Raw genomic sequence first — 23,917 nt, 5'->3', positions numbered from 1 at the left:
ATGCCGAATTGTACAGGAAGTGCCCCCACCGTGGAAACACACTGTAACCAGTGTAATGAACCTGACACGGATCGGATGGTAAGCTGTTGTCACTGTGATTCGTGGTGGCATTTTTCCTGTGTGGGTGTGAACGACAGCATTGATGCGACAGACCGACCGTTTACATGCCCAAACTGTCAGAGACCGTCGGCACAGATTCCGGTGATTGATGCACCCGGAAGCAAGGCTAACAGCAAAGCAGGAACGAGCACTTCAACCTGTAGTGCTGGAGCAATAAGGGCTCGCCTACAGCTCGAGAGACTTGAGGCCCAGAAGGCTTTGGCGATGAAGCGTATAGAGTTGGAGCGCCGGGAGCACGAGCGGAAGATGGAGCAAGAGAAGCAGAAAAAGGAAGCAGAGTTTGAGCGGAGGCAATTGCAGCTAGAGCAGGCGGTAATGAACGAGTCATTCCGTTTGAGAGAGGTGATTGACCTAGGTGGGGAAGGCGATGAAGACAACCGGAGTGTCGCCTCAGTGCAGAGTTCCTTCAGCAAGGTACAGCAGTGGAAGGTCGCCCATTCGACGTTGGTTGTCCCGACGGAGAAGGCTCCAGCTATTGGTACGAGTAACGCGACGACCGCAACTGGAATACAAGCTAGGCAGGACGGCATGCAGCAACCAACTAGCATTAACGAGGGTATTCTAGAAGCAGCGTTGGCAGGTATTTCGTTAGGGCAGTCAGGGTTTGAGCCAACGTTAGGGGGTATTATCGGTCGAGCCGAAAGCACAACAGCGCCAATAGTTGGTAGAGGTCAGGCTAACATTTTCTCGGTTACCTCCGCGCTCGCCGGGCCTAGCAAAGGCATCGCAAATGTAATCCCCAAGCAGCATGCTTTCCAAAACTATCCCTTTCCTCTCACCCAGCCTCCTCCAGCAGGCAATTCGTTTGTCATTCCGCGAGTTGGTAATCCGAATTTTGCAATCGCCGCGCAATCGACCGCAGTGAATAGAGATAGTGCAGGCCCAATTAGAGGTCCAGTGACAGTGGAAGAATTACTGGGAGGAGAGTATTCCCAGTCGTACGCCGGCCAACCGTTACCGTCTGTGATCCCCACTGAGCAAAGGTTTTCGAGAAGGCAGACGGTGCCACCAGGAATCCAATTGGGACCGCAGGAGCAACCACGGTTTGCGGAGTTCCAGGCTGGTGCGCAGCAACCTCCGTTGCATGACGAGCAGGCGTATTGGGGACCGACACCACGACAATTGGCGGCAAGACACGTGATGAACAAGGAGTTGCCAATCTTTTCTGGTAATCCGGAGGACTGGCCGCTATTCATTAGCTCGTACGTTAACTCTACTCAGACGTGCGGGTTTTCGAACGAGGAAAATTTGGCGAGGTTGCAACGGTGTTTGAAGGGGCACGCACTTGAATCGGTGCGGAGTCGACTGTTGCTACCGGCGAGCGTCCCAAATGTTTTAGCTACGCTGGAGACACTTTATGGTAGACCGGAATTGTTGATCCATGCGTTGTTGCAGAGGATCCGAGGGGTACCTGCGCCAAAACAGGAAAGACTAGATACGCTAATCGGTTTCGGTATGGCGGTGCAGAATTTTTGTGATCATATGGAAGCCGGGAGGCATGAAGCGCATCTCAACAATCCGATGCTACTGTTCGAGTTGGTAGAGAAGCTTCCAGCACATATGAAACTGGACTGGTCGCTATACAAGCAGCGCTGCGGGGAAGTGAACCTGCGTTCTTTCTCGCAGTATATGCAGACGCTCGTGCGAGCGGCATCCGACGTGACCGTGAACTACGATCCTAGGCCGCAACCTGTACAGCAGCCGCGAATAGGAAAGGACAAAAACTTCTGCGGAACTCACTCAATGGAGGATTCTTCTTTGATGGCGACGAACAAAGAAGCATCTGGCGTTACGATGCACCCATCAAGCCCAGCGTGTTTCATTTGCAAAAACCCGGGGCATCGGGTAAAAGACTGCTCAGAGTTCGACAAGAAAACGGTCGATGAACGCTGGGAGACAATACAGAAACTCGGCTTGTGTCGGCTCTGTCTTGGAGCACACGGAAGGCGCCCCTGCAAGAATCGCAAGCAATGCGATATCGACGGGTGTCAACGGCGTCACCACCCTTTGCTGCACTCCAAACGGGACACAAATGAAGCCCAGCAGGCCAGGGAAAACGGAAAGACGCCAGGAAATGGCTGTAAGAAGTTTGGGAACGACGGAAATTCGGCGAAGAATGGGTCCAGGCAAGTATCGAATGAAGCTAAGCCAAGTAGTTCCAAAGCTGTCACCAACCATCATTCCGCTGGGAAGACTACGCTTTTTCGTATTATTCCAGTGACTTTGTATGGGAACAATCGATCTGTGTCCGTGTATGCTTTCTTGGACGACGGCTCGGAGAGAACGCTGATTGACGAAGAGTTGGTAAAAGACCTTGGGGTTGTAGGAGATCCGCAACCATTGTGCTTGCAGTGGACGGCGAACGTGAAGAGGTCAGAAGCTAATTCTCAACGGGTCGCATTGGAAATAGCAGGACGGTCAGGGGCATCCAAACATTCTTTGTCGGACGTGCGCACCGTAAGCAAGCTGGACTTACCACGACAATCCTTGCGGTACGCGGAACTCGCAGAAACCTTTCCGTACCTAAAGGGCCTACCGATCGATGATTACGATCAAGCGGTACCGCGCATCCTCATCGGAAACGACAACGCTCACGTTACATCGACACTCAAGCTACGAGATGGCCGACCGGGAGAGCCGATAGCAGCAAAATCACGTTTGGGATGGACGGTTTACGGATCCAACCAGGACAAGTCAGGGGATATCGTTCATAGTTTCCACATATGCGAGTGCCAGGAGGCCGAGCAGACCCTACATGAGCTCGTGGAGAAATTTTTCTCAGTCGAGAGTCTGGGTATAATGGAAGTCGCCCATCCTGAGTCCGCGGAAACTCAACGAGCAAATCAGATCCTGATGGAAACTACTAAGCGGGTCGGACAGCGATTCGAAACTGGGCTTCTCTGGAAGTACGATAGCTTCGAGTTCCCGGACAGCTACCAGATGGCGGTTCGACGACTGCAGTGTTTGGAAAGGCGTATGCAGAGGGATTTACTCATCGGCGAAAGTGTGAGGAGACAGCTTTCTGAGTATCAAGCGAAAGGGTACATACACAAAGCGACCCGGAAGGAGCTCGATGATTCAGATCCACGGCGTACGTGGTACTTACCTTTAGGAGTGGTCATCAATCCCAAGAAGCCGTCCAAGGTTCGTATCTTCTGCGATGCAGCGGCCAAAGTGGATGGAGTCGCACTCAACACGATGCTGTTGAAAGGGCCGGATCTGCTAAATACGTTGCTCAATGTTCTATACGGATTCCGGGAGAAACGGGTCGCTCTGTGCGCGGATCTGAAGGAGATGTTTCACCAGATTCGGATTCGACGAGAAGATCGACATGCGCAACAACTGCTTTGGCGAGATGATCCTACACAAGCCCCCGATGTGTATTTGATGGACGTCGCAACGTTTGGTGCAACGTGTTCACCGTGTTCGGCACAATTCGTGAAGAATTTGAACGCTAAGGAGCATTCAAGACAGTATCCAGTTGCAGCCGACGCAATTATCCGGAAGCACTACGTGGATGACTACTTGGACAGCGCTGACGACGTTGACGAAGCGGTGAAGCTGGCACATGAAGTCAAACTGGTCCACTCTCTCGGCGGATTCCATCTGCGGAACTGGCTTTCAAATTCCACCGAGGTTCTCGCACGGGTCGGGGAGAGAGACCCAGTCACAGAAAAGTGTCTCCAGCTGGACAAGAACAGTTCAACCGAACGCGTGCTCGGGATGTACTGGAAGCCGGTCGACGATGTCTTCACGTTTACAACGACGCTAGCGGTGGGTGCGGAGCATCCAACTAAGCGCCAGGCACTGCGAGTAGTGATGAGCCCATTCGATCCGGCAGGATTGTTGTGTTTTTTCCTCATACACGGCAAGGTACTAATCCAGGAGCTGTGGAGGGCGAAGACGACATGGGATCAACTAATTCCGGAGGAGTTACTTGGGAAGTGGATGCGGTGGACGAGTTTGTTCAAACATCTGGACCAGATTAGCATTCCGCGTTGCTACTTTCCGCAACGTTCGGTGAAAGATATCTTGTCGCTGCAACTGCATATCTACGTGGATGCTAGCGAAGAAGCTTATGCGTGTGTCGCTTACTTTCGGGCGGTATTTCCGGATGGGATTTCTGTTGCGTTAGTCGGTGGGAAATCCAAGGTGGCTCCACTGAAGGCACACTCCATCCCACGGTTGGAGTTGATGGCAGCGGTAATCGGAGTTCGCTTGATGAAGACCATCCTCACTGGGCACTCGCTCGTAGTCGAGAAGACAGTGTTATGGTGTGACTCTAAGACGGTGCTGGCTTGGATAAATTCAGATCATCGAAGATATCGCCAGTTCGTAGCTTGCCGAGTAGGTGAGATTTTGTCCAAGTCGGAGGCGAAGCAATGGCGTTGGATATCATCGAGAAAGAACGTCGCCGACGATGCGACAAAGTGGGGAAAAGGGCCGTGTTTGTCCTCAGGCGGCCGTTGGTTCCGTGGTGACAACGATTTATATTTGCCAGAAGATCAATGGACCATAGATGCAGATTCAGTCGGCGCGACGACCGATGAAGAGCTGAGGTCGTGTTTGGTGCACAAGGAGGTTATCGTACCGCCACAACTTGTGAGGTGGGAGCGATTCTCGAAACTGACGCATTTGTATCGATCGGTAGCACATGTTCATCGCTACGTACAAAATCTACGGCGAACGGTAAAACGAGAGACTCGACTGGACGGACCACTCACTCAAGAGGAATTAGCAACAGTCGAAACCACAATCTTTCGTTGGGTGCAGTGTGAGCAGTATCCGGACGAGGTGGCGACTTTGTCAGTAATGCGGGACAAGCAGCCAGGACAACAGGCGCGGCTAGAGAAAACCAGCAAAATATACAAACTGTCTCCGTACTTGGACGAAGCAGGTGTTATTCGTTCTGATGGAAGGATATCTGCTGCGACCGTCGCCGCGTTTGACGCTAAGTTTCCAGTAATATTGCCGAAAGCCCATCCAGTGACTAGACTGCTGGTTGAATGGTACCACCAACGATTTCTTCACGCCAATGGCGAGACTGTCGTGAACGAAGTGAGACAGCGTTTCCACATATCGCAGCTGCGCCCGTTCGTGCGTAAGGTGGCTAAAGAGTGCGCCTTGTGTAAAGTCAAGAAGCCAAGTCTGGCGACACCCCGAATGGCTCCACTCCCGGCGGCCAGGTTGCAGGCGTACGTACGTCCATTTTCCTACGTAGGCGTCGACTATTTCGGGCCGATCGGCGTGCGGGTGAACCGAAGTATTGCAAAACGATGGGTAGCTCTGTTCACGTGTATGACCACACGAGCAATCCATCTCGAAGTCGCTCACACACTTTCAACGGAATCTTGCAAGATGGCGATCAGGCGTTTCATCGGACGCAGAGGAGCACCTGTGGAGATCCGCAGCGACAGGGGCACAAATTTCGTGGGATCGAGCAACGAACTTAAGCAGGAGATGGGCAAAATCGAGCGCCAGCTTGCCGAAACGTTCACCAACGCGAACACGAAATGGGTGTTTAACCCACCTGGATCACCTCACATGGGTGGCGCCTGGGAGCGTCTAGTGCGGTCGGTGAAAATCGCTCTTGCTGCAATGGAGTCTTCTCGAACGCCGAACGAAGAAACGCTGGCAACGTTGCTAGTGGAAGCTGAGAGTGTGGTCAATTCGAGACCGCTAACATATATTCCTCTGGAGACGGCGCAACAGGAGGCTCTAACACCGAACCACTTTCTTCTAATGAGCTCGAGCGGCGTAACGCAGACTCCGAAGACGCTTACGGATCCAAGACAAGCCTGCAGGAACGACTGGAATCTATGCCGTACAATGGTAGATCAGTTTTGGCGCCGGTGGGTGCGGGAATATCTTCCTACCATCGCACGTCGTACCAAGTGGTTTGAGGAGACAAAACCGATCGAGGTAGGAGATTCGGTGATCATCGTAGAGGAGAAGATACGCAACGGATGGATTCGAGGACGTGTAGCCAAGGTCGTGGTGGGCCGAGATGGGCGAGTTCGCGATGCCGTGGTGCAAACTCCCGACGGAATGGTGCATCGACCTGTTGCAAAGCTGGCGCGGATCGACATAGAAAAGGTGGGGCTTCAGCCGGGAACAGCAGAAGGTAAAGCTGAACCGGAGATAGCTAACCAGCCTTACGGGTCGGGGAGTGTTACGGTATGTCCCGCTGACCCCTTCCAACTCCACGGTCTACCACCTGTCGGTGGACAATTTTGATGTAGTGAGGACCATTTGAAATGGAAGGATAGGAAAAGGGAAAAAAGGACCGTTTGAAATGGAAGGATAGAAAAAGGAAAAAAAGGATCGTTTGAAATGGTAGGATAGAAAAACATAGACGTCACGTAGAGATGAGAGAAAGGTATAAGAAAAAAGAATAGATAGAAATTGTTGGAAGTTTAAGTAAATAGAACGTTGAATTCGTGAAGATATAAGCAAACATTTATTTCCGTGCCGGAAGGCCAAGAAACGCACTCAACCGTTCGAATTGTGCACGATTGAGGTTAGGTGATACGTGACTTGCGTATTGCCCTGTAATCTAGCCGTAATTGTTGGGAATTAACGAGATACAATAATTGACCGATCTTTTAGCTGATACCGTTTGGAATACATTCCTTAGGGTGTTGCTGAAAAGCCTCTTATTTAATCCACCCAACAAGTTCTATAGCTAAGTTATTATCATATTTCCTGAGGGATTGCGTTTTACCCCATCTTCCCTTACTCCTTGAGCTGCCTCTCGTTTTTTTGACTGTTTTTGCTATGTTCAGTACAACTGCACTCTTCATGGTGTGTAACGTGTCGTTGATGCTGTGATCACGCGCCACTGGCAGATTTTCTACTATTCATGCTCAGGAACATGCTTTTTCGTTTTTTGTAACTATTGTTAGGAATGTATGCATCTGAAATTTTGTCCGAAACGCAATTGCGTCGTTCGTCTTACATTGCTCGATAGTTCATGTAACGTCAAATAGCCAGATTGTCAGAATTCTAACAGGGGTTCTTTACTAAATAATTTATGCTCTTTTGCATGAGACGAACTACTGCGACCAGTATTTAGACCTATCTTCCATAATAGAAGTATACTATCTACTGTGACATTTTTGATCGAGGAGGAATCTTCAAAAGAGATCTCTGTCGACTTGGCCGTGGTACCGTCGGGCTCTTACTGCAGCTCTTTCGCCAGCAAGCCTACTGACTAAACCTAAACCACCTCTTGTGAACCTTGATCTTGCAATTCTTCTTTCAAAGCCCTTTGGCTCCTCGACTGCGCCTGTTTGCTGTATGGGTGTTTATTTTGTTCTTTTTCCTTTAATTTCTTTCCTTCTCACGTGCAGATTGCTGCGCTGCTGGTCCACCGGTGACTACCGTCGCCAACATATGAATCCATCTATACCTGAACCGATCCAGGGATACTTAAAACTTGCCTCGTATCCCTTCATAGCCACCCTCGCAGGATTTTTAACCGACGTGAAACTACTTGTAGCTGTTGCCAACCTAATGCTAGTATCTCCGCTGCGCTGGAGCTCCGATAGAATTAGTGTTACTGTCATTAACTCCCAACTGTTCTTGAGTTTGTAGGCTCCTCTGCATACGCGAAGCCCTTTGGCTTCAGTGCATGCGTTGAGTCAGCGCGTTATCCATCCCTCACTGCGTAACCGGCGGATTCCCGTACCGTCGCCAACGACACAACCGACGTGACGTGACGAGTGCGTGTGTGTGTTTTATGGTAAGGCTTAAAAAGCTTCAGAAGTCTGACCTTTAGTGTACATAGTAACACTGTGTGGGACTCATGACTCGCGTTCGTGCATAACCACTAAAACACTCCCCACTCTTTTTTACTTCCTTTTTCCCCCGGAACTACAACAAGGTATTACTTCATGGGGGGAGGCTCGTTGTGCTTTTGTCGCACCTCTTTCTTCTGCTCTATCTCGAAGCCACACTTGGTTCATGAAATGGTTTGACCTTTGAGCTTTGATTTAACTCTTATTTCTCGCCTCCATCTATTACATCACCATTTTAGCTCTCATCCTCGTGAGCTGTTCAGCTGCTGATTCCATGAGCTATTTAGCTTCTGTTTCCGTGATTCATTCATCTCCTTTATAACGATCTACTCTGATAGTCCCCAACGGTGAACTCACCCCCCTCCGACCGATAGTTCCCCGACGGAGAAATCTATACCGACACCGATACCTGCTTCCTTGAGCCATTTAGCTCCCAGGTTTATCGAGATCTACTCGGATATTATCCGGCGATGAGTTCCCCGGCACCGGAATTTCTCTCGGTACCGGTGTTTGTTTCGTGAGACCATTTTTGTCACGATATAGTTGAAAAATCCACGGTGGCGAATCTACTCTACTATGAATTCCCCGGCGGTAGATTTCTCCCGATACCGATGTTCGTTTCCGTGAGCCATTTAGCTTCTCGCTTCGTCCCGATCTACTCGACCAAGTCCGCGATAGGTGCTGAGGTCCATCCAGCGATTCCGGGTGGAGCGGTTCACTGACTCCGAGTGAAGGGTTGCGTCCGGTTTATTGGTGTCCCAACGATTCAAACCAGCGATTCGCTACGGACCACTCGGAATAGTTCCGGACTGTGAACCTCTCTTCCTTCGACGAAGAGTTCCCTGGCAGTGGAAGATCTACCGAAACCGATGCTACCCGGGCAGATGCCCAGGTCGGACCTGCGAATCTGGGTGGAAGGTTACTTCCAGTTCACATGCACCCCGACGACCATTTGTTGGTGCTACTTCATGATCTACTCGAACTAGTGCCCGGCGGTGGGCCTAGTCTAGTCAACGGGCCAGTCAGTAGGGGTGATGTTAATCCAGCGATTCCGGGCGGAGCGTAGCTTTCGGTTCCCTGTTAGCTATTCGACGCGGTCTACTCGGTCTAATCTCCGGCGGTGGATTTAGTCTACTCACGAGCCACCCGGTAGGGTGTCCAGGTCGGTCAGGCGATCCTGTTGAAGCCTGACGTTCGATTCACTGGCACCCTGACGATATGAACCCAGTGCTACGTCGCGTACTACTCAACTGGTCTCCGGCGGTGGATCTAGTCTAGACCGATGAAGAATCCCCCGGCGGCGGAATTTCTCTCGAAACTCGATTTGTGGTTTAACGGCGACTTTCCAGCCAAAGGCGCTACGTTGCTGGTTTCTTCACCACTTCCTCTGCAGCTCTAAGAGTATTCTCGTAACCACTTTGATGACAGCGTCCCAGGTATGCTCGCCGTAGCTATTGCTTCGACTATATTGTCACACCAGGCATACCCCTACGAGCTTCTTCGAACGTAGGGCATTCGAAGACCACGTGTTCCGGTGTCTCCTGTACGGTCGCACACTCCGAGAAAAAGGGTGACGAAGCATGTCCAAACCGATGCATGTACTTCAGTGCCCGGACAGAAACTGCTTCAAATCGAAGTTCGCTTCTGCATGCTTCCTATGCACCCAAGCCGGGATGAGTTGTATCACTCCTGCTGCAACATAGCCAATGAGCCCGCACTGTCCAATTTCCTTGCATTACGTGCATTTCTTTGTTAGTAGTATTCCACGTCCTTAACCAGAGTGATGCTGATGGGGATCATCCCGACGATAACGTATACTGCCTGTGACGATATTGTTCTGTAAGCTGGAATGTCCTGTTCCTGTTTTCACGGTACCGCTTGGGTTTCAACGCACCACTCCAAGCTTTAACTATTGGAATATCGATGACGAAACAGTAGATAGCTGACTAACTCCCAATTGCTTCTGTGCACGCTTCGATGCAATCATGTGCCCTCCGAATCCGCTGAACCGCTGTTGTGAGGGGAAATAAGTTTATGCTGTGGATATCAATGGTAGGTAACTCATTCGTCAACAGGAACAGGTGGAAATGGATCCATCGACTGACGTTTACGTTCAAGGAGAAGGAATGCCAATCCACAGACCCTAAGACAAAAGACTAATGATGTACAAATTTCAACAAAAGCATCCAAGGACGAAGCTTGAAACTCCTTTCCGAGTACGATAGACGAAAACAAACGAGAGGTGTAAATAAGAGTTCAAAAGGGCTCACTTTGGTTCCAACTAAACCAGCATATTGCTAATTTCATGCAATAATACAAATTTATTCTACATAAAATGCCTTTAGGTGGATTGTGACGTCAGTCTATTCTTGCGGTTTGTATGGCCACTATGGTGATGAAGGCTGCGACGGGAACGCGGAGCGTGTTCTTATTGGTTATACGGTAATGGCGGGTTCTGGAGCCTGGACGAAAGTGGCTGGTTCTGGAGGCTGCACGGAAGTGGTTTATCCTGAAATCTGACTGATAATGGCTCTTACGACCGGCAAATGCAAGGGGCTTCGACATGCGATGTGCCTATGCATATGGAGCTGGGTCTGATGGCAGTTAATAACGGTCCTTATCAGCGAATGGGGTATCTTGGTAGTAAAAGCGCTCCGCTATGTCGATCTTTCCAGTCCACAAGTCGTTCGGGATTACAAAATGGTGGTCGGTATTAGACCAAAATGGTCGGCGAGGGCACCTTTGTCTGCGGAAGAAACACAAATTTACACTTATACGCTTTGTACAGATTATAACAAAGAACCTTACGGACACGATGCGCACTTCTAGGTCCCTTTGATGGTTGTGGATGGAAAGAACTCGATCAATCTATTGGTCAAGCTATATTTGCTTCGACATACTAAACGATCGGGTCGGATATCGGTTTCGACCGAACTTTGACAGATCGTTTTGTTTTATTGGCAACCCTTCTACTAGCCGCAACACCAATGGACTGAATGTTGCACGACATTGTTCGCTCAAACCATTGCAACCGGTATCCCTAGCGTGTACCTGTGAGCGTTACCGCGTGAGTGACTTCTCCGTCCCAGACGAAACTTCAGACTTGGCGGGCTATCACACACACAGCTTGACATCATATCCAGGGTAGGATTTAGGATGGGTGGACTGAGCAAATCGCGTGTAGTATTTCATTGTGGCAAGGTCAACAATAAACGGTATAACCAGCGGTTACACCCATCACCGTTAGTGACACGTCGTCCGCAAAACCCATGATTTTCACTGTCACGCTGTGACTAGCATTGACTTTTGCCCTTCACTCGTCACGTATGGCAGCACTCTGCTCTGGAAGCAGCTCATCAGGATCTGGCATAGCTAATCGGGAACCGTTATTCTGTGCAGCGCTGCAGCGATGGCTGGCCCTATCAAATGAATTATTGACATTCATCGTTACCACAGCGCAGTATCGATCTCCTCTTCACTTCTGTTTAGGTGCCTTTTCAGCACTTTCGAGCACTGTTCGAATTGCATCCACTGTCGATGCTCCTTTGTGGAATCCGAAATCCGAACGTATTTCATCAACCTGTTAGGATGATTCTTTGTCCGTATATGTCAGGATCGCAGCTTCCAGCACGACGTTTGGCATTCCATTCGGACCGGGGGCTTTTTTTTTGATTTCAGGCGCTTCGATGCATTTGCGAGCTCATCGATAGTCACTTGCCGATCGTCTGTGTTCGCTCCTTCTTTTTCGCCGTACGGTGCCGGTGGCCAGATAGTTGGATCGTTCTTCGGGAAAAGACTCTTCAGCTTACCCGGATACATTTCGGCTGGTGTCATCGAGCCCTTCATTTTCGATATTGCCCCAGGGATTGGCATCTACTTCTCGGCACAGCTCCTTGCGACAATCTGACTTGCTAAGTCTGATCTACCGTTTTTAAGCAGCCCTAGCTTCCCGAAACGCAGACTAGCGCTCTTCTCTATCTGGCTCCGATATTGCTCTCTGAGCCCGCCTTCTGACTCTGAGACATGCAGCGCATAGCGTACTAAGCGTTTCGTTCCACCAGTAAGCTGGATGCCATTCACCAGTAAGCTGGACGTTGGTGGTTCAAGTTTTCGAGGCATTGTGGCGTAACAAGTCGCCAAAATTCTTTTGTGATAGGTCAGCCGCATACACCTTGTCGGTCCCGCCGTTCGGTCGAAGTGCCTCAACGAAGATGTCTTTGTTGAAGGCGTTTGTCTTCCACTTTCGCTCGCCGGTTATCCTACAGCACGGTTCCGTTGACCGATACGGTTGTGAATCGCTTGGTAGTCGCTATGCGCATACGTTTCGGATACTCTCAAATCCATGTTTGCTGTCAATGAAGAACTACAGAATGTGACGTCAATGATAGACTCCCTCTCGTCTCTCTGAAATGTTCTAACAGAACCTTCTTGGCACATTCGTACGTCTAACTTCGTTACAGCTTCCTGCAGGATACTCCCTCTTGTGTTAGTTATTCTACTCCCAAAGTCCATAGCCCAGGTGTTGAAGTCACCACTAATGATTACCGGCTTCCGACCGATCAACTGCTCGGTTAACCGCTCCACTTGGAGGAGCGCATCAGCTGCACACGAAGTCGCCGTTGATTTTGGCGATTACGAGCGTTCTACCACTTCTTGGATGGCGAAACTGCCCACATCTTGTATCACATCCGTTCCTGATCTATCCGCCACCCAGTTACCGTTCTCAGGGAGGGACTTGATACAACTCCGCAATCAAAGCGACATCACATATAGTTTCTGTCGTAGACTGCCATAACAGTTGCTGTGCGGTGCTACAGTGATTCAGCCTTTTTGTAGTAAGGGTATTTAAAGCCACCTGTCTGATGGTCGTTTCCGTCAGCTGGAGCACTTCAGCCTCTGCGACACCAGCTTTAGTCGACACCAATGCCCGCTCAGCTACATCAGACCTGCGCGTTGCCGTGTCATACTGCTTCACGGCAGACACTAGCGCCTTTCGGATTCTGAGAATTCTCAGTGTCCTTATGGACATTGTTTATCGCGTCCACAAACTTGTGGAGCTCCTCCACCAAGTACTTCGCTGTCACTACTTTTGGCTTTTGTGGGGTATAACTCATCCCGCTCTGTTCTGGCTGTTGTTGCTGCTGCTTTCCCTTCTCTTGTTCTTATTGAATAACTTCAGTTGCTGCTAGTGGTGGTGACTTAACCAAACGGCCTCTGGCGAACGGATTCGCCGCACTTGCTCCGTATGTGTGAGTTTCTATATTTTTCTCCATTTTATTGGGTTCCAACTCTGGGCTGCTATCTCCACTCGTTGTATGTAGTCGCCTCTTGTGATCCCATTATTATCTATTCAGTAGGAAGGTCATGCTAGGGTTGATACTATCCTTCATTCGAACCTATTATTACCAACTGGTGACGTGTTTTGAACATACCCAGAGACCTGCCAAGGTTTTGTCGGGACGGAGGCAACCGTGCTGTTAGCCCAATCGCCATGTCAAGTCGGTGCCATCCTTCCTAACTCAGAGAGTAGAACAGTACGTCTGTCAGCATAAGGTCATCACGACTCGGTAAGCATTGGCCCAGGTGTTAGCGTCTATTTCTCTGCACAACTCCTTGTAGCAGGTGAACTTACTAAGCACTATCTCGCGTTTAAAAGCGGCCCTAGCCACCCGGAATGTCACTTTACACTCTTCTCCGACTGCCTCAGATTTTGCTCTCTGAACGCGTCTTCTGGCTTTCAGGCAGGCAGCACGGAGGACGGCACCAGTCCTCATTCTCCGCGCCACAATACAATTCCGTCGACCAATGGTGTAGTCAGTAGTGGATCGCCTGGTGGTCGCTGTGTGTGTATTGTTTACTAACTTGCCAATTCATGTTATCCATCAGCGAAGGATTGCAGAATGTTATGCCGATGATGGATTACCGACCATCTTTACGGAATGTGCTAGCGGAACCTTCGTTGCACAACCTTACGTCCAGCTTCGCTAGTGCTTCCGATAGGCTGTAATCTCTTGCGTTGGTCAGCCTGCTTTCCCACTCCACGGCCCAAGCGTTAAAATCTCCTCCTATAACAACCGGCGTTTGCCCGACTAACGAGTCGGTTAATGCATCCAGCATCCGAGTGTACTGCTGTGATGTCCACCGTGGGGGAGAATAACAACTACATACGAATACGCCGGGCATCCTCGAAACCTTCGTGTGTGCTATCCACCAGCTCTTGGACAGGGAAACCGCCCATCACTTGGATTGCCACCATCCCTGCGCTATCCACCAGCCAGTTACCGTTATCGGGACGTCGCACTTCGTTTCTGTTGTTTACTGCCACAACAGTTGCTGTGCAATGATTGAGATTAAGATGGGTTATCTCCATCCTGCCTTCGCCTTTTTGGACTCTGGGAATAAGAAGCCTCCCGTCATGTGGTCTTTTCCGCCCTCATTTGTGCACTTCGGTTGCTTTGTGCAGTCTTCAGCAATGTGTCCCCTCTCCCCACATTTTCTGCGCAGATCAGATCTATCCGCAACTACAGCTTCTTGCCCGATAGCCGGAATCCAGGCACCCGATACACCTCTCCATTTGTTTAGTGGCTCTAGGGACCAATCGTAACGAGCACACCGACTATCCGCTTTCGATCTTACCGGTCGACATAAGCTTGTTGGCGATAAGCGTATCACTGCTGTCTGCGTGCCACTGAACGCCTTCCTCAAACTGATTTATGTCTGATGAATGGATCTTTTTTAAGCTCGAACAGCATTTCGCCTTTATAAGTACGCCTGGTCCTTATAACGTTTATTGGCACTGTGCGGGACTCACGACTCACGTTTGTGCTTAACCACTAAAAACACTCCTTACTCTTTTTTTCGCCCTTCTTCCCCACGGAACTACAAGGTATTACTTCGTGTGTGTGCATGTGTCTTTTTAGAGTGCAGAAAGAAAAATCTTTCAAAAAAGCTCTAAGAATGCAAGAAAAATGTACGGGTTTGGGCTGCCACCACCCAGCCCGCTAAAAATCACTGCTCTTGCCCAGAACCTGATTCCTCCTCGGCACCTTACCGCATTACTTCGGGAAGGGCTTTTTTATGTGCATAGCACCCTCTCTAATTCAACTACTTAGTAGTTAGTTCCTTTAGTGGGGTTACAGCACCACTCCTCGACACACCACCAATCATTTACCATCACTTACTTGTTGAGCTCCCGAATTATTCGCGAGCTACTCGGTCTAGTCCCCGACTAGACTTCTTGAATCTAGCTTACACCGACGGAGAGTTTCCGGCGAAGGAAGGTCTCTCGATATTGATTCTTCTTTGGTTAAAACCAAAACACAACATTTTGAGCCTTTTGGCTACCTGATCGGTGCTATTTAGCACCGCAATTCCTTTAGGCCCTTCTGTTTCCCTCTCGTTCCATTTCGCCCTAATTTCCCGATGGGCCATTCAGCTCCCGACTTTACTAAAATATTATTCGCGAATTACTCGATCTAGTCCCCGGCGGTGGACCTGGCCTACTCAACGGGCCAGTCAGTAGGTGATATGAATATGATTGTTATCTCATGTGCAGATCATGAAAATTTGGGTCGACAACTTTTATATTGAATTCTATTAAATAAAGGATGCACAAAGGCGGATAATGATTAGGGGGACCCGGGGATATTAAGACAGTTGGGGTAATTCAGACCCCCTCGATTTCTCAAAAAATCGTAAGACTTTCTGACTGTTGTGCATATTCGTGGAACCATCATTCTAAAACAATAATTTTGACAACTGAATCTAAATCTTTGGTTTATTGAGAAAGGAGATACAAGAGATGTTTCATTTTTTGCAATCCTCAAAACAAAAATCATTATAGTGGTAAAACCGTCATTAAAGCAACCATTAAAGGTGGAACAAATAACAAGCAAGTGTTTTGGAAAGCTTGAGGCTCCTATTTTATGGAATGATTTTTGTTTGGGTGAAAACACGGATATTTTAAAGACGCTCAACAGTTTTGTGCGAAATGAGCGTACGGAGCTATTCGAACAGCGGTGACTATCCAGATTAAGTTTTTGTAACACAATTTATTTTTTTGCTTCTCAAGGAGTTTCTCTAATAAATATTTCATAGGTAAACATAATTCCATCGTAAAACAAATAATGGGCTGAATTGCCCCGTAGGGAGGTTCAAATTACCCCTACATTGTAAAAGGATGCGAAAACGTAGAGTTTTGCATATCGTCGCCTAGCGCTGCCATGGAGTGGAGCAAATGATCTTTTATGGCACCAAAATGTAGCTGAGGTTTCAAACTAACGATAAGGGTCTTTGCCCGGGTAATTTTTTTGAGATCTATCCATCTAAAAGGGCGGTTTGCTTAGGTAGGTTCGAAAAGCCCCGGGTTCCCCTATTTTTAGTTTTATAAGAAAGGTTGCATCACACTGCAAGGTAAATTGAAAAATACTTTGTTGTTTTGACCAAATTATTATCCGTTGTGATCAGCGACTATATCTGAAAGACATTCCGTCATGGAAGTAAGTCAAAACCAAATGATTTGAAAATACGCTTGTATTCAAGTACCCTGGTGTATTCTGGTGCCCTTGGCGGAGCCTCAGTTGTGCCTCCTTTGATGTTTACTTTTTTCAGTTCGACCTTCAAATAATAATTTGTGTACATGGAAATGGCACTCCTACTTCCTACTTAATTCATGTTTGACTGTCGTTCATTTTATGAAATTCCAGCTACATTTTTTTTACTGTATATTTAAGAAATCAGTTGACGATAAATGTGTGAAGGCGACGGAAGGAGCATCTATTCAGAAGACTGTTTATTAGGGTGCCAATGGCATGTATGAAACAGGTGATCATCGAATTTAATAACCAAATGCACCTCAACAGCAATAGAGCCTCGAAGAAAGAAGTCTCTTTGCAAAGGTTTAACTGAATCGGACACGATTAAAGGGTTGTGCAAAACGGCTAAAATGCAAAAATTTTCCTATGCTATATTTCACCCTAAGGAGGAAAATTTGGTAAAACCAAAATTTCTCACTAGGGTGAAAATTTGTTGGTAAAAACCAGTCTTTGTACAGGAGGGCACAAATCCTTATTTCATACTATGTTGCGTTTCGGCTTCGCCTCATCAGAAACCGACACTAACACATTGTCGGAATAGATTAGCGCCGGCTTGACGCAAATCCCTTAAAACTAAAACACACTATGTGTTTCAATCAAACGACTGATCAAACGTGATGTCCCGTTCGAGCAGAAGTTCTGTTTATGCCGATGAGACACAAGTGAAGCCGAAACTTGTCTTGGCTTAGCAGGCAGTTTCGGCTTCACTTGTGTCTCATCGGCATAAACAGAACTTCTGCTCGAACGGGACATCACGTTTGATCAGTCGTTTGATTGAAACACATAGTGTGTTTTAGTTTTAAGGGATTTGCGTCAAGCCGGCGCTAATCTATTCCGACAATGTGTTAGTGTCGGTTTCTGATGAGGCAAAGCCGAAACGCAACATAGCATGAAAAATTTTCCGCCATGAATTCGAATTCGATTTTTTATGCTAAATTGCTTAGGATGTAATGAAACGTCGACCGCCACCCTGAATTTTTTAAGATAGACTTTATGGAACTTGGAAAATTCTGCATTTGAGTATATACTGGGGTTTGAAAAGGTTGCTTTAAATTTATTTTCTATGCCACATTTCTTAGAAATGCATGAAACAACGGATCTTGCAACTTCTCATAAAACATTGTTTTAACAAAGTTGCCTCTCTGGAACTTTTAATTTTTATCTGAGATTTTGATATAAAAATAAAAAGTTTTTTTCCTCGAATTACACCAGATCTCGATCCATTGATTTTTAAAGCATTTAGCATACAAAAAAATAAATAAAAATTGCATTTCCAAACTCAAGTCCCATCTCCATTCAAGAATTTTCCTTGCACCATAGACATTTTTTTCAACATTACACCAGATCTCGACGCTTCATTCGACATTGTTTTTCGATTGCGCTCAATTTTCGCATGGGGACTTTTTTCAAGGTACCAATACTCTTTGAGACGTGTCCGATTTGAAATTTCAGAAAGCCCATAAATATTGGCACTCTACCTTATATCAAGTATACTACCGTTATACGCATAGTTGTCCCATGTATATAGAGAATCCCATAGAATATGGGACAAATATGCGTATAACGGCAGTATATCGAGGAGACAATTTTAGGAACTTTGAATTGATCGTTAGATTGTTGATTACGGTGCATATCATTGGATTTGAATTACCAGTCCAAGGATAGTCACGGCATTCCGGTTATATTCCAAACACCCACCCATCTTTTTGCACAAGCAAATGAAACAAAGATGCGTTTATGATCTATTGCTGATAAAGTTTTTCACATATTATACGTTCCTGTTTCTAATAAAATAGGTTGCACCCAGCCATGTGTAGATGGATGACCACTTTATTCCTTTACTATCAAATTCAGACTTATCTTTCAAATTATATCCCCCATGATTGCTGTCTCTTCCTTCCTATTTTTCTGTTTTCAGTTTGCGTTTAGCTCTAGGTCCGTGCCCAAATAAACTCTCCTGAATTGACCCAAATGATCCTAAAATGGATTCGTCGCCAGAAGGACGAACAGGGTTCGTCCGTATCCGAACTTCTTTCGGATCAAAAATAGTCCGCGAAGTACTCTAATATTACGCAAGACGCAGAAATATTCAGATGTGTCAGATGCTCTAAGTTCGCCTAGATAAGTTCAGAATTGTGAACTTATTGTTTGTCTAAAGCAAACAAATGGCGTTACTGGCGACATATCACGAAGAACTAACGCGTTTACATGCCCGCTCACAAAGTTGAGATCGATGGTGTAGTTATCGACTCGAACTAAGCATGCGTGGATCTACTGAAGAATGGGATTACCTGTTCCAATGACTTGTTGCTCCAATGAGCGAAGATTTTGAGTGACAATCGCACTGGACGCGACAAAATGGGGTGTCCTTTCAAACTAGTGTCGGATGACCTATTGCGAGACTGCTTCGCGTCTTTTTCGACAAGGATCGTCTGCATGGTCGGTTGTCTGTGCCGCGCGTCTTGTATGCAGTATTACACTAATTACAAGCAAATGGGTCTTTGTAAGAATATTTTTTTTTCTCTCTTGAAAGGTCACTAAATATACCAGCAAGAAAAGGCTATAACCCGAAGCACCTGGTCTTAGACAATTCAGAAGAATCAAAGTGTTTCCAACGCTTCCAGGAACACCAAAAATCTCATGTGACATTTCAACCAGAGATTCAACTTGGTACAGCATTGGTTGGATCTAGATTGGGAACCGGCAACTTTGTGATATTGCGGAACTCCTGCCGGTACCGACTTCAATTTACTCTACTCTACGATCTTTGCTACAGCTTTATAACGGCGGCCTGTTTTACTGTCCATGGCCACATTTCCGTTCCCTTTAATTGTTCCTATGAAACTGAAAAAAAGAGCGGAAAAAGTTTGCAATAATTTTCGCTATTTTTGTTGAAATTTGAAGTCTCTCTTGTTCGTTGTTTATTCTGAAGTAACAGGACCTCGGCGTAGTCTTCTGGCGCCTTTTTACTGTCTGCTTTGGCTTTCTTTTTCAGTTCGACTTTCAAACAATAATTTTGTGTGTACCGGGGAATGATACTACTATCCTGACTTATTTTATGGCTTAACCTCACTTATTTTATAATGCAGATCAAGATTTTAGCACCCCTAAGGTTACGCCCTTGGCGGGGGCCAACCTGACCAACCGCACGCTACGGCTCTGAGTGTAATATCACCGACAAACTGACATGACACTGTATTTTCAAATTTGGCAAGATATTATTAGAGAGTCGACGCAAAATTTTGTAACTCGTGCTGTCAAACGTACGTTCGTTTGACAGTACGAGTTACGAAATTTTCAGTCAACTCTCTAATAATCATCGAAGCTACTCTATGTAACTAGAGTTCCTGCAGTAGAAGTTTGGACAAGGGAAAATAGACAACCATAGTTTCAAGGCACTTGGCTCAAAGAAATTGGGCTATACTTGAAATAGTTAAAGGAAACTATAACCTTAGAAATATATGTTCTAGTTTTGTTGAACATTTGATAAACAGCTGAATAAATTTTGTAAACATATATATATATATATATATATATATATATATATATATATATATATATATATATATATATATATATATATATATATATATATATATATATATATATATATATATATATATATATATATATATATATATATATATATATATATATATATATATATATATATATATATATATATATATATATATATATATATATATATATATATATATATATATATATATATATATATATATATATATATATATATATATATATATATATATATATATATATATATATATATATATATATATATAAACAATATTTGACAAAATATGAGGTAAATCAGGGCAAATGGCATACACTGCATTTTCGGCGAAAGATCTACAGTTCGATCGTAAATCGTTTCATTCTCGGAAATGGAATAGTTTATTAATCAATGTGATAATAAATCCCGAAGTTGTTGTAACGACATTTAATTAGCAAGACACTGGAAGATGAAGTATATTTTTCAATTTTATGAGCCATAGTACTCAAGGGAGAGCAAGGATGTGAGGGAAGAAAGTTTAGAAAAGCGTGGAATAGGGTCATTTGAGCAAGCATAGAGTTTCCCGGCGACTTAACCTTTTGCATGCTACCGCAGGAGTTAGGATCTTTTGGCATTAGAATACAAATCACCTGAGTCTGCGGCATGTCCGGACGAGCGTAAAGTAACTTGTTACTTCATGCTGTCGGAACCGACTTGAATTTGATTCAATTTTTTCGATTCACTTTTCATTAAGTCAACCAGAGAACAAAGCCGGTCAATACCGCAATATTGCCCGTGCAAGATTCGCAGCGCTATTCGGCGCAAGATTCGTCGCAATGTATTTCTTATGGGAGGACACTTTAATAAAAGGTGGTGCAATTTTGTGTAAAAAACATACGAAAACCTGAAACTTTAGAAGCACAGTTTTAGTCAGTTTTATTGAGAAATTCAGTTAAAGTAAATAATTAGCACACATTAAACATGGATAATACATATTTTTCGACATTTATTATCAAATGCACCAATTCAATTCGTCGCCTCAAAATGATTAAACGATTCGTTTCCAATGAAACGTACAAAACTTTCTACTTAAAACGTTAATATACAATGCTCCGCTCATTTTAATTTGAAAAACTTCTGCTCGTTTGAATATGTCGTTTCCAGACTTTTACTAGAGGACATTAGTGTTCTTTTACGAAAGACACGTTAAGTAATGATGTGTAACTCATTATACAGATGGAGCTACTGTTCCGAGTTTAAATTATTTGCCAAAAATTTTCACTGAAATCGTTCTAGTTGTCATTTCAGTTTGTCGGTGGTAATACCAAATACAAATATGTATAAATTTGTATTTGGTAATACCATAATTTAGTCGATTCGAAATGCACAATTCCACTTTAAAATTCTGTTGGTTAATTTTTGAAAGTGGTTCGAGCAACGATGAACCAACGAATGTGTATAAGTGTATATTGCGTTTCTCAAAAAAAATCGACAAATGTATATAGACTTCTGAGAAAGGTGGGGATGTAAATTCAACGTGGTCTATAAACGATATTTTGGTTATTTGCAACAGCTTTTCATTTATCAGTATGTAAAGTCAAGAATGTGAAGCAACTGAAAACAGTGAGGTTATACGTGGATAACGATCTTCAATGCACGCACGTCAGAAACGTGCTAACAAGTATATTCTTCAAATAAATGTACGAAGAAGTTAATTACATTGATAGAGCGTATGCCGAGATTATATTATCTAAATGTTACAGGAACTTTTTAAAATTATTCGTAGTAGCGTTAAAAGTTACATACAGGCTAAAAGAATAAGTTCACCATGTGCCGAAGATTTTTTTTCAATTCAATCGAGATACATTTTCCGAGCTGACCAGCTTGGTAACACAATAATAATTTAATTACTCAATGTTTACAGTCACATCATACAACAATCCCCTGGCAAATCAAAAGAGGGGTTTATATGAGTTGTTTGTTTAAATTATCGCATGTTTGCTATCTGATATTCTCCCTCCGATTGACGACTGTCGCTTCAACTCATGAACTACTCTAATTAAAAGGCACAATTGATTCTAGATTACATTCGATAGTTATATACTTATACATAACTATTCTTTTATATGTTAGATAGAAAAAGTATCTTACGCGAAATTCCATATAGCAAAATTAATTCATATAAATAAGTATATGTGTTCTGCGGTAGGCAAGTGTTAACGGTCAACAAGCTCTCATTCTGTCCCAAAACATGCTATTTATCTTTGTAACCTGTTTCCTCGAGACACACGTTATTTATTGTTTTACGTTAGGGATTTAAGCGATAAGCGTGCGCTAGAAATCTGTTGAGCTCTTGAAATTCTATCACATCACCGAAGTGTACATGGACATTATTAATTGCCGGTTTTTTCGAAAACACAAGAAATGGGAGAGCTAAATGCATTTTCACAACATACATATTGTAGTTGTTTTAGAAAAAAAATTCATGTAATACTGAAATTGTCACGCATACGAACAATAAACTTGACCCGTTTGATCAGTTAATAAAAAAACAACCGAAAAATATCGCGATCCAAAACACGTGAATAAGGAACACCCTAACGTGCAAAATTGCATTATACGACAATAACTACTCACACTATAAAATGTTTACGCTAGATAAAAATATTAATAATCCGATAAGTGTTGTTTACAGAAATTTCACATTACTACAACTGAAAATCGCTCTTAAAGAGCTATAGAATAACTTGATATGATATGATTTATTTCAGTGTAGGTATATCGTAGTAAACGCAGCTAGTCCACAGTAATGTATACATCAAGGTGCTTAGTTCTAAAAAAAATAAAATAAAAGCTCCTTGGTATACATATTCTTGCAGTTTCTGAAATGTTTTTAAAATAATCGTAATGGTACATAAGGTGCAGGGCTTGTCTCATAGATCTTAAACTTTATGTTCGAGCGCCGACCAGGGAGGACTTTAAGTGTTCGTAGGATCATCCCATTTGCCCCGCACAGGACAATCCTGTATGCTAAGAAATGGCTACGTAGTCTGTCTAAACAAAGCAGAAGGTCAGAATCCCTCAATGAGATTGTAATACCAAGGCTTGACTTTTCTGTAACGAATTATACTTAGCTACAATCATAACTCAATCTCAGTGTCGAATATGTAAATTGATTTAAACGTTCCTTTCACATCAAGCGAGAGATAATTTCCAATTGTTACCTATATTTTAATTACTTCACGCTAAAGATCATTAGCATTGTGATGCTAGTAACGTACATAGGGTGATGAGCCTATTTTCACCATACTAAGCAAGGTGCCTCACTAATTCGGTAATTTCTTGCCTTACAATCAGTGGAATGCGTAAAAATTGACATCAACCGCTTTGCTTCGTTGCTAAGAACCAATATAATAACACAAATGCGTTGAAAACAGTAAAATTTTTGTGTTTGAGCACAATGAAAACTCGAATCGAGTGCCCCTATTGTTGCGCTACCATTTGACTCAATGCGTTGAAAAAAGATGGCAGACACTGCTCTAACCAACGGCTTCAAATGGGTAGGGTGATAATAGAAACATAGCGCAAATAGGCTCATCACCCTATATCCCAATAAAGCTTTTAGCTAATCATCTTCTGTTAAAGTGAGCCTTTCAATTGCACCCAAAGAAATCCTTTATTTGCATGGTTGTTCTGTAAGACGTATCGTTGTTTCTCCGTCAACTAATCGCTTCCTATTCGAACAGATCGAGATTACACCGGTACTGGAGGAACACATAAAAAAACAGACGACCCGTAAGCCGAAGGAATCGACCAAGAAAACCTTCAAGATGAAGCGTGCCCAGCAGAAACAACTTGAAACGCTAGCAGAGAATAAGATGATCTGA

The 23,917-nt window shown here is 44.9% G+C and overlaps 2 protein-coding genes across 2 annotated transcripts in view; both read left to right on the top strand.

Moving 5' to 3' along the window:
• Window positions 1–23,903, top strand: part of LOC131683916 (5'-nucleotidase domain-containing protein 1) — a 28,247-nt gene extending 4,344 nt beyond the window's left edge. The window contains exon 3 of the mRNA XM_058966322.1: window positions 23,777–23,903. The gene's annotated coding sequence lies outside the window, so the exon portion shown is untranslated. The remainder of the gene's footprint in view (window positions 1–23,776) is intronic.
• LOC131680590 (uncharacterized) lies at window positions 1–23,917 on the top strand. The gene is made up of 2 exons (XM_058961304.1): window positions 1–6,297; window positions 23,777–23,917. Exons 1-2 carry the CDS (start codon window positions 1–3, stop codon window positions 23,915–23,917), a joined length of 6,438 nt encoding a protein of 2,145 aa, XP_058817287.1.

This window comes from Topomyia yanbarensis, chromosome 2 (assembly GCF_030247195.1).
Source record: "Topomyia yanbarensis strain Yona2022 chromosome 2, ASM3024719v1, whole genome shotgun sequence".
NCBI classification, from domain to species: domain Eukaryota; kingdom Metazoa; phylum Arthropoda; class Insecta; order Diptera; family Culicidae; genus Topomyia; species Topomyia yanbarensis.
Note: the sequence above shows the minus strand (reverse complement) of the source record. Positions and strands in the feature narration are given on the sequence as shown.

Excerpts from the sequence above, each read along its gene's own strand:
- LOC131680590 (XM_058961304.1), top strand. The coding sequence starts at position 1 with ATGCCGAATTGTACAGGAAGTGCCCCCACCGTGGAAACACACTGTAAC. Across the intron at positions 6,298-23,776 it reads ACGGGTCGGGGAGTGTTACG|ATCGAGATTACACCGGTACT; the intron begins GTATGTCCCGCT and ends CTATTCGAACAG.